Raw genomic sequence first — 11,640 nt, forward strand, 5'->3', positions numbered from 1 at the left:
GGGGTAAGATTTGGAGGGGGTAATTTGAAACCGGTACACCGGGATAGCAAGAAAGAAAGAAAAAATACTGACCACAGTTTGGCCGACCTTCTTTAAGTGGGTGCTGGTCAAAACAATGAATCACTGTGCTCTAATGTGGCTAGTTAATCTGGAGAGACTAGTGAGTTGGTAAGAAGTCTACATCATTCTCTAGATTTGAGGGAAATGATGAGAGTACGATAGGGATCATCCTAGTTACATGGAATGGAAGAGAAATGTTATTCAAAGGACCTGAAGATAAAACAAATACAGGAATAAGGTGAGACAGTATATTATATGGAAGGAACAATGTGCTTCCCATAAGTAGCCTGGATAGGAATGAAAGACAGAAAATGCCTGTGTAAATCAGAACTTTAAGAATGACATGTGCTATATTTAGCCACTCATCATTGGTAACAGTTGCTTTTAGCAATCACTGCTCACACATTTCAAGGAAGGCATCATCAAAGCTTTAACTTGTTATCGATCATCTTCCATAATGAAAGAAGTGAGTATGACTGTGTATGGCATCTAAAGTTTTCCCTTCAGCCCAACGTTTGATATTGTAAGCTTATAGGGTCTACTAGTGTAGACCACAGTAAAAAGTCAATTACAGACTCATTGAGTTGCTCCCCTCCACGGAAATCTTTAGTAAAAGGCGAAAGATTTATGCGTTTTGAAGGGAAGCCAGAGCTACCGAACATACTAAAAATCTACCACCTGTCTACCTTGACTGCACAGTATCCAGTTATCCTCATCAGTACAAGAAGGGCCTATTTTATGGGTATATAGATTTTCATATACAATTTCTGTAGACTTTATATAAGCTAAAAAGTAACTTACAGTTACATACTTCCATCAAAAAAACTGCTATTTACTTTGACTTATGAATTTACCTTGTTAAATCTTAGTGCCAATAATATATTCTCAGAGTAATATACTGTAGATATGGGATTTCCTACAGTATCGTGCAAGAGACGATACCGACACATCAGGGGTTACATCATGCTTCAAGAGTGCGTAGAACTTCGTACGAAAATTATTAGTGGTCGTTGTATAAAATATGTACACTTCGTTAATCTTAAATTGTATACATATATTATGTAAAGTAAGCTACGTGTGTGGCGAGTTGTCAAATAGTCACGTCGTCCGAACGAAACCACCGAACATTTACAGTACAGTTAAAAGTATTGTAGTAATAATACTGTACATATATTACAGTAATATAAACTACAGTATCATCGATATTATATAGTATTACTAGATAGAAACGACAGTGGTTTGTTGTTATACTGTAACTGTATGATGACTACTGGGCAAAATTAAAGTTAACGTTAGGGCAACGACTACTGTAGTGCTTAGACTGTACCGTAGCCTTATCGTGTCCAGTATGTATTGTACACATATATTGTAAATTTTCTGATATGTCTTCCATTAATTGCAAACTACTTATACTGTGATAAAAACAAAGCAAAAACAAACTACTTATACTGTGATAAAAACAAAGTAAAAGCAATATTAGACAGTACTGTACTTGGTGTGTTAATTATCCGAGAATAGCCAATGGACAGGGAGTTGTTAGGTTCTCCTCGTGCAGCAATTATTCGCGAAATCCCGCCTATCTCTGTTACCTAACCCTCGCGAAGTCTGGGGCTGATACATAACTAGGAGAGTGATTGGCTTAGCGAGCTACGGGCTGCCAACGCAAAAGCCCGTGTCCAGCACAAGTCTGGGCAATCTAACAAGCAAAGCAATGGCTTGGTATAATAGTGGATCTGCAATTGGGATTTACTACTTGTATAAAATCCATAAATATTTTTGTGGGCACAATAATAAAAAAAAATCAGGAATGGGCAAAAGACAGGATACAAAAACGATGAGACTTCAATTTTGTTCAGTAGATTGCCCGCAAGATACCTCCGGATGAGTTCTTTTAGACTACATGTCTTAGTCAGTCTCAACTCAGCTCCCAGACTGAGACGATTACTCTTCCCGCTCAGGGACCTGCTAACCTCGCATAGAAGACACCATTCACTCAACTCAGGAGATACCCAGGTCCCTTGCCAGCTTGCTGGCCGTAATTTTCGGTTGACATTGAACTAGAACCTGGCCGAAATTTTCGGCTGTAACACCGAAAAGGAGTCTGCCATGAGTGGGTATAGTAGAACCTTCATTTGTGGGTTCTGCTACAGCAAGAAGCAACAGCCTGTCAAGATTTCTGTCACCCAGAAGAAACCGTGCAGGGATTGTAAATCCTACTCTGACCACAGGCAAACTCTTATATTCCATGCCCTCAAGCTGGTAGCTTTGTATGGCTGGACACTTGACTGGGCCTGTGTCAATCACAAGATATGGTGCAGATGTGATGACTGCAATCTGTATCATGATGCTCTGTACCGACTGATCACCAGGAGAAACAGGGAGTCCCCTTTGTATGAAAGGGCACTCCCTCTACCGAGCTATGACATTCAGTTACCTCCCCTTCCATCCCCCAGGATTTCTACAAAGAATACTGCAGACTCTAGGCAGGCCACCCAGATGGCCCCTGCTACCAATGCCAGATGGTGATGATGATCCAGACTGCTTGATGGCCTTACCTGGCGGGGGGAGGGGGGGAGGCCTAATCAAGTCGCTCAAAGCTCCCACAGGAGAAGCCTGAGAAAAAGGAAAAGAAGAAACCAGCGGTGGCTCTTCCTGCTGCTCCAGATCCCAGTCCCAACCCAGTGAAGACGCCACCTGCAAAGAAACAGAAAAGTGGATCAACAGTGGAACCACCTACTACTTCCTCTACTGCCACCCCACCTGCCCGCACTCCAACAACAGAAGCAAAAGATCCTCCCATGGACCTCGACCCTCCTGCACTGGCTGAAACCCATCAACAAGACTGCAACTGTACGCAGTGTCTTACACAGCTACTTGCTGAAGCCAATGCTACACTCCTTCCATCTGCAGACCCTGCTCCTGTACCAACAGAAGCCATTACCACTCATACTCAAGCTGCTGAACCGGCTCAAGAATCTCAGGAATCCCAGGAAATTCCTGCCACATCGACTACAACTATTGAGCTGCCTCCAGAACCTCGTCCTACCCCCATGAACCCAGGACACTTGACTGGGACTGCGTAAATCACAAGATACGGTGCAGGTGTGATGACTGCAATCTGTATCATGATGCTCTGTACCAACTGATCACCAGGAGAAACAGGGAGTCCCCTTTGTATAAAAGGGCACTCCCTCTACCGAGCTATGACATTCAGTTACCTCCCTTCCATCCCCTAGGAGTTCTACAAAGAATGCTGAAGACTCTAGGCAGGCCACCCAGATGGCCCCTGCTACCACCTACTACTCCCTCCACTGCCTGCACTCCAACAACAGAAGCAAAAGATCCTCCCATGGACCTCGACCCTCCTGCACTAGCTGAAACCCATCAACAAGACTGCAACTGAAAACAGTGTCTTACACAGCTACTTGCTGAAGCCAATGCTACACTCCTTCCATCTGCATACCCTGCTCCTGTACCAACAAAAGCCATTACCACTCATAATCAAGCTGCTGAACCGGCTCAAGAATCTCAGGAATCCCAGGAAATTCCTGCCACATTGTCTACAACTATTGAGCTGCCTCCAGAACCTCGTCCTACCCCCATAAACCCAGGACTTCCACAGAAATTCAAGCTGCCTGCAGTGGAAGGAGCACCCTCCTATGCAGCAGTAGCAGCCATTTCAGCCTCAAATCCACAACTAAAAATCTCTGCCAGTGCCGACTTAAAGGGTGACATAATCACCACCACAAAGGATCAGGATAGCACCAGCTTTCTACACACTGATGCCTCTCTGACCTATCTTGATCCTGCCAAGAGATTAAGAAAAGCAATCGTCACTAACTACCCAATCAACATGCCACTGTCATTCATAACTGACTGCAGTCAAGTGGCCCAGGCTGGGCAGTCACAAGCAGCCTACCAGAAATATCACGGTCACTTTTGTTGGCCCTATCCCAAAGACACTGAACCTTGGACTGTGAGGATCTTTCCCCCATAAAGGACTTTAAGAGTGACCCACTGTGCTGCTTCAATTGTCAGCGCTTTGGACACAAGGAGGACTGCAGAAGCCCAGCAGTCTGTGGAGTCTGCAGCTACCATCATGCAACCCAAGTATGCAAAGAATGCACATAAAAATGGAACAGAGACTCATGCAGTGTCCAAACTGTGCTGGACCCCATCATGCCTGGAATAAGAAGTGTCCAGAGTTTCTCAGAAGAGTATTAACACCACAGGCAGCCCCACTTACTTCTACAGCAGTAGCACCGCAACAGCCACCGCAGCCCAAAAGGGCTCCACATTCCAGGCCACCTCGTCGCCCTCTCACTGAACCTGCTCCAGTTGCAGCTATTCCTGTCACTGCCCAAACACCAGTCACTGATCCAAACCCAGTCATCAACCCTATTCCCAATCCTACCCAGATTCTTCCTCCTGACCCTACAGTCTCCTCCCTCATTTCCCAAGTTGAGTCTTTACCTGTTGAAAAGCTAATCCCCTTGATCCTACAGCTTGTAGTTAAAGTCTGCTCCCTTGTTCATAATTCAATCCCTCCTCTCTCCTCTAGTAACACCCAAACCCCTTGAGCAGGGATAAGCAACGGTGCTTTAAACTGCTCCTTTTCTCTACTACTAAAGTTCCTTCTCTCCTCTCCCAGTCTCTTCTACTCACTGGGACTTGCTACTGTCGCTACTTTTACTTATCACTAAAACTTTTCACTTCGGTTCCAGTATGGACCTGGTTTCCTGGTCCTCCTGGTGGTCATGATCTTGGTGCTAAGCGGCCGCACCTCCCTACTTACAGCTATGCTCAAGGAGCTGAGCGACTGTAAGTCCAGGCAGGTGAGCTTGTTGTTTTTGAGCTTGCTATTTGAGCGAACTGATTATCTGTTAGTTTGTGGAACAGCTCTGGGTGGAGCTACTGTTTAATAAGGAAAAAAAAGTTTCTCGTGAGCTGGGAGCTTGCAGAACCAATCGCAAGATCGAAAGCTGCACCTGTGGGGGGCTATGACCTAGAGTCGAAGAGCCCCCATCTGGGGCTATGACCTAGAGTCGAAGAGCCCCCATCTGGGGCTATGACCTAGAGTCAAAGAGCCCCCATCTAGGCATTATGCCCGGCCAATCTAGACCAACCAACCAACCTGTCTTAGCCCCCAATTGTGGGAAAAGAAGACAGGTGAAAGGCGTATCCAACTTTGTTATTTGTGAAAGGATACATAGGATGTAAATGTTAACAAGAGGACTTTAAGAAGGTAACCAAAACCAAAGAAATTATGGAAAAATTTAAGTGTTTGAGTTATATATGTACAAAGGAATTAATGTAGCAGTATACGGAAATAGAATGATCACAAAGTAAGGTAGGTGCAGGAACATTAAATAGCACTTGGAAAAGAAGAGAAGTATCTAAGAAGCAAAATTTAGTTTCAAGGATTTAAGGAAGGCATCAAAACTTTACCATGTTATCTATCATTTTCCATAATGAAAATACATAAGACCACTTATACCACCAAATTTTTCACTTCTCACCAGAAAAATTCTGGCAAAGTTTGATATAGCAAGCTTATAGGGTCTACTAGTGTAGACCGCAGTAAAAAGTCAATTACAGACTCATTGAGTTGCTCCCCTCCACGGAAATCTTTAGTAAAAGGCGAAAGATTTATGCGTTTTGAAGGGAAGCCAGAGCTACCGAATTTACTAAAAATCTACCTTCTCTCTACTTTGACTGCAAAGTTTCCAGTTATCTATGTCTGTACAAGAAGGGCATATGTTATATGCGTATATAGATTTCATTATACCATTCCTGTAGAAGTTATATAATCTGAAAAGTAACTTACAGTTAGATATTTACAATAAAAAGCTTGTTCATTATGATTTATGAATTTAGCTTATCAAAGCTTAGTGCCAGCAAGATAATAAATGACTATTAAGAAATCTTTTCATAGTTGCCACTATGTGCAATTTTAAAACAATGTGAATGGTATTAAAAAGTTACATATAATATATGGTAACGAATGTTATTAAGGTGAACATCCCCTAATAAAAAGGAAATGCTGTGCTTTCCTTTTGCAGTCACTTCGAAAGATTAATATTGGCTTTGGGGAAAAAAAGTCAGGAAAATTTTTACTTTGTAGTTTACAGCAAATTATGGTATAGGCAATGACAAGAAAGTCTCTCTAGCTATCCCAATGCAACCATGATGTACAGAGTCAACAATTCTTAATATGATTAGGGTCTCTGAGGAACATACGTCACCACCATAAGCATGCTTTTTATATGAATAAGGCTTTATATATTCAATGTTGTGTTTGATGATCTGAACCCTCAGGAGGTATAAGCCAGTACTTTAAGTAGTCTCGCCAGCTCTAAACACTTTATATTCAGCCATTTCCTTTCGGTTTCCCCATACCATCATATGATCGAAAATTAATCCCAAAGAATAAGTCAACTCCTGATATACGACAAAAGTGAATGAAAACTGTCTATCACGTTGAAAAAGAGAACCTGTTCACATTTGACTATTTATTATTCAATCTACTGTGAGCTGAAGTGATCTTTCCACCATAACCATTTTGTTTCAGAAAACTATATTGAGAGGTCAAGAAAAAATGTGTAGGAAAAATGTCAAGAGACATAATGTAATATAAGCCATTTACTATACTCAATGCAACGAAAATTTACCACAAGGGAGGGTGCTTGTTTGAAACAAATCCCCCAACTGACAGCCATGTCTCCACAGATAACCGGCCAGCTCTCCACCCTCTCCCCTTCACTCTGTCTCTTTCTCTTATTCTTCTCTGATTTATCGTCAATTGTCTCTGCTCATCTATTCCAACACTCACTCATTCATATATTCACAGTTCTGTTTTCTTTTTTAAATTAACACTCCAATTCCCTTTCAGTTAGTATTGTGCTTTTTATTCATGATGTCGCCCTGGTTGTGCCTACCCCTTCCCCTACCCGACATCTAACTCCCTCATCCATCACACTCTTCACGAAACTCCAACCAACCTCCCGTGTGGTTTACTTTATTTTTTTATAATAAACTTTATATTTGTTTCATATCTTACCCCTTCACATCAGCCTAGACTTTTGCTTCCTTAACTGCTCATTCCATTAACCTTCGTTGTTCACTGTCCTTGGGCTTCCCTACCAAAAGCACACCAAACCCTAACCATTCTACAGACCTTCATAAACTACACTAGCTTGGGAAAATCTTCAATTTCCTTCATTCATTATGAGTGTGCTGTTACAGTGCCTGTGTGTGTGTTTGTGTAGTGGCAACATCGGACACATGTGCTTGTGAGTTAGAATAATTTTGGATACAATTTCTGAAGTAAACAAATTTACAGACCACAGAAAGGAAGAAAGGCAGAGATAGAGGGTAAAGAGGTAAAGCAGGATTGGAGAAAGCAGACATACTGAAGACCTGTGGGGAAACGGTAACAATTGGGGAATGCGTTTACCCAAAAATGACGTTCCTAAGATGACCATCATCACGTCCTGTACACGTTTTCCTACTCCACCTTCGGCCTCAGAAACTCTGGGGCTACCTTACAATGCCTAATGGTCAGCATCCAAGGGCACTTACCTTTCTGCAGCTGCTACATGGACAACATCCCGATTTTCTCTAAATTTCCAGAAGAACACAGGGACCATGTCTGGATGGTTCTGAAACACCTCCAGGAAAGTGGATTGGTTGTCCGTTTTGATAAGTGAACTTTCGGAGCTGAGAAGGTGGACTTCCAAGAACAAGAGGTCTCGTCTACTGGCGTTCGTGTCATGGCCTCAAAGGTGAATGCCATAAAGGATTTCCCTACACTAACGATGGTCAAATCCCTGCAGGAGTTCATCGGCCTGGTGAAATATTACCGCTGGTTCACACCAGACATCGCACGCATCATTTTCCCTCTAAATGAAGTCCTAAAGGGAAAGCTGAAGAAACTGAGATGGGAGACTCCACAATAACAGGCCTTCGAACAAACGAAGATAGTTTTTGCCAATGCCACCCAGATGGTTTACCAGTACCCAAAAGCCTCCCTGAGGTTCACCACCGATGCTATAGTAAAACCATTCTGTCGTGGCCGCTGAGACGGTTTCTGTTCCCCTGTACAGCGTACCCATGTCAAAATATTTCGACCACTTTAAGGAAAAATGAACACTGCGGTTAGAGACGAGCCATACAAATTGAGTGAGACTAATGCTACCGTTAATGACAGATAATATTCCTCAGGGTATGCCTAGGGTGCATCCCCACCTTTTTCACTAATCTCACTGGATTAAGACAAGTGAATCTGCTCTCTCTCTCTCTCTCTCTCTCTCTCTCTCTCTCTCTCTCTCTCTCTCTCTCTCTCTCTCTCTCTCTCCTGTTATTCTTGTCGAGCATACAGTATATATTTCATTAGGTACACAGGTAAATAAGCGTAATTTTAATAGAACATTATCCATAAAAATATACTGTTCTTAGCCGTAATTCAGTAAAATATGGGAGAGTGTAATTTTTACCCTACCCTGTTATCTTATTATGGGTTGATGATCATAATATCACTATTTAACGTCAATATTTCCGTTTATAAGACGGTAAATGCCTGACAACATCTATTACTGGATTTTTACCGTTTTTTTTGGCATATTTCAACAGTGTATGGTATTCATTTCTATAAGGATAATTACAACCAAGTACATGTCCCCCAAAATCATAATCCCAGGATATTTGTCATTTTTATCTTACCGTCTTAATATGACTCGGACAGATGGTAAGTTTGAAATCCGATTGATCTGTCCTTGGAGGTCTCAAGGGTAAATTTATGTAGCAAATATCAGCGAGCCATATCTAATCCCTTGAATGGTTGGTCTTGGGGTATAAATAAAATGTAGTGTTTGAGGCAGTGACTGCATTATCTAGTAAACATAAAGCATGGAAACATCTCCAAACCGTGTTCTCTGCCCCAATGCAAGGGAAATAGTACATAGTGTGTACAAGTATTTCACAAAAGAAAAGATGAATCGCGGCCCTTTTACTGATGTCACCAAAGCATGTATCCGTACTTCTGAAGACACAAATGTTCCAGAAAGAGAGAGAGAGAGAGAGAGAGAGAGAGAGAGAGAGAGAGAGAGAGAGAGAGAGAGAGAGAGAGAGAGAGAGGGGGGAGGTGAGATACAACAAAGATTAAATTGACTTCCTTTAAGAAATCCTAATCTTATAAGCTGGATGACCATTGATTGACAGATGTGACCCGACCACCATAAGTTTGGAGATATCAGTTATGAAAGATAAGTATCTGACAAAGGCAGCACAATAAAATGATTTGAAATATCTCCATATATATTGCAGTGTGCCAGCAGAAAAAACGATAACCAAGGAAGTATAGTAAAGCTGATTTTATTTAGACGATTTAGTACAGTTGTAAAGAAAGGGTGAGGAAAATGGGGTGCCTAATCTCTTAATCTGGCTTTATCTTTGTTTTCAAAGGTTTTCGACTTGTCTCTAAAGAGTGATTCCTTCAAATGAAAATGAACCAAGTGTTTACACTCGAACACGATACCTTTTGGAAATGAGCTCTTCTCAACGGCCACGACAGAATGGTTTGACTATAGCAATCTAGTCTGAGGGGCCATGGTAGAGCAGGTCATAAATGGTTTGCCTCAACTACTTGCAATCTTCAGCCGCAGAAGAACTGAGGTTAAGTAGAAAGATCTAGGGCAACATGTACAGCTAGGAGCAGAAGAAACACTGCAAAATGCCTTCAGTAATGTCATCAACACACTGGATAAAAATGCACTGACAGCACTGCTCCATTAAGTAATTTGTTGAGAATTGTGACACCCCGTAATAGCAAATCTGCAATAGGATTTGCTGTGTATAAAATCCGTAAATCCTTTTGTGGGTACAATGACAAAAAAATTCAGGAAAGAGCAAAAGATGGGGTACAAAATTTTGGGACAGTTCAATTCAGTTTAGTACATTACCCAGAGGATAACTAAGGATGGGGGCTTTTAGACTAAATGTCTTAGCACCCAACTGCGGGACAAGAAGACAGGTATGAGAATGAAATATCCAACTTGTAGTATTTATAAAAAGGATAAAAACGATGTAAATGTTAACAAATGGATGTTATGAAGGTAACCAAAACCAAAGGAATGATGGAAAAAATTAAGTATGTGAGTCATATAAAGGCAGTAATGTAACTTACAATGGTAGGAATATCACAAAGTAAGGTAAGTGTGCGTGTGTGCATGCATGCGTGCGCAGATTGTCCGGACGGGGTCTCTTAGAGAGTCAGTCAGTCATAGCCCCCAAAAAGTAAGTGCAGGAATTTTGCATAACATTTGGAAGAGAAGAGAAGTATCTAAGAGGCAAAAGTTAGTTTGAAGATTTTGTTTGATTCAGATTAAAAGAATGATATGAATATTTTGTGTAGTATGCCTGTGATAGCAAGGCCTTGAAGGGTGAGGCATGTAGGTATATGACATATATATGTTATACAAGTTAGTGTAGGTGAAACAGTGAATCATTGTGCTTTAATGTGGCTAGTTAATCTGGAGAGACTTGTAAGTTGGAAAAAGTCATCGTAATTCCTTAAGTTTGAGGGAAACAATGAGAATAAGATAGGAATTGTGTTAGTTATACGAGATGGAAGAGAATGTTATTCGAAGGACCTCAAGATAAAACAAATACAAGAATAAGGCGAGACAGGAGATGAGTACATGACATAGAAAAAACAATGCACTCCTCATAAGTAGTCTACAGTAGATATGAATGAAAAACTGAGAAAATACCTGTGTAGGTGGTAATTCAGAACTTTAAGAATGACTTATGCTTAGTTACTCATTATTGGTAACAGTGTTTTTTTTAAGTCAGTCTCACTCTTAACACGATTTAAGGGGCTCATCAAAGATTTAACGTGTTATCTGTCATCTTTCAAAATGAAAAAAGATTTAGACCACTTATGTCAACATAATTTTTGCTTTAGACCAGAACATTTCTGGTAAAGTTTGATATTGTAACTTTATAGGGTCTACTAGTGTAGACCACAGTAAAAACTCAATTACAGACTCATTGAGTTGCTCCCCTCCACGGAAATCTTTAGTAAAAGGCGAAAGATTTATGCGTTTTGAAGGGAAGCCAGAGCTACTGAATATACTAAAAATCTACCACCTGTCTACTTTGACTGAAAAGTTTCCAGTTATCCTTGTTAGTACAAGAAGGGCGTATTTTATATGCGTATATAGATTTTCATATAAAATTCCAGCAGAAGTTATATAAACTGAGAAGTAACTTACAGTTAGATACTTAGATAAAAAAAGACTGTTACTTACTCTGATTAATTAATATACCTTATCATAGCTTAGCGCCAACATGATAATAAATGGCAATTCAAAAAAAAAATATTTGTTGTTGCCACTTTTATGATTTTCCAAATGTGCCTTTTTAGAAACAATGTGAATGGTACTAAAAAAAAACACTGATAAGTAAATTATATGGTAACAAATGTTAAGGTGAACATTCACTAGTAAAAAGGAAATGCTTTCCTTTTATAGCCCCTTCAAAAGATTAACGTTGGCTTTGAGGAAAAAACTAAGAAAATTT

At 40.8% G+C, this 11,640-nt stretch overlaps 1 protein-coding gene and 3 non-coding genes across 4 annotated transcripts; 1 reads left to right on the forward strand and 3 right to left on the reverse strand.

The window, feature by feature from the left end:
* Window positions 1-594: 594 nt before the first annotated feature.
* Window positions 595-714, reverse strand: LOC137623915 (U5 spliceosomal RNA). Its single transcript, XR_011040674.1, has one exon. It is a non-coding gene; the product is annotated as a U5 spliceosomal RNA (small nuclear RNA).
* Window positions 715-2,166: 1,452 nt separating this feature from the next.
* Window positions 2,167-3,143, forward strand: LOC137623615 (uncharacterized). Its single transcript, XM_068354448.1, has 2 exons — window positions 2,167-2,319; window positions 2,667-3,143. The coding sequence occupies exons 1-2, from the start codon at window positions 2,167-2,169 to the stop codon at window positions 3,141-3,143; spliced, it is 630 nt and encodes a 209-aa protein (XP_068210549.1).
* A 2,475-nt stretch (window positions 3,144-5,618) lies between these two features.
* Window positions 5,619-5,738, reverse strand: LOC137623921 (U5 spliceosomal RNA). The gene has a single exon (XR_011040681.1). It is a non-coding gene; the product is annotated as a U5 spliceosomal RNA (small nuclear RNA).
* A 5,326-nt stretch (window positions 5,739-11,064) lies between these two features.
* Window positions 11,065-11,184, reverse strand: LOC137623916 (U5 spliceosomal RNA). Its single transcript, XR_011040675.1, has one exon. It is a non-coding gene; the product is annotated as a U5 spliceosomal RNA (small nuclear RNA).
* Between the last annotated feature and the right edge of the window lie 456 nt (window positions 11,185-11,640).

The sequence above is a fragment of the Palaemon carinicauda genome, chromosome 30 (genome assembly GCF_036898095.1).
Source record: "Palaemon carinicauda isolate YSFRI2023 chromosome 30, ASM3689809v2, whole genome shotgun sequence".
Taxonomy (NCBI): domain Eukaryota; kingdom Metazoa; phylum Arthropoda; class Malacostraca; order Decapoda; family Palaemonidae; genus Palaemon; species Palaemon carinicauda.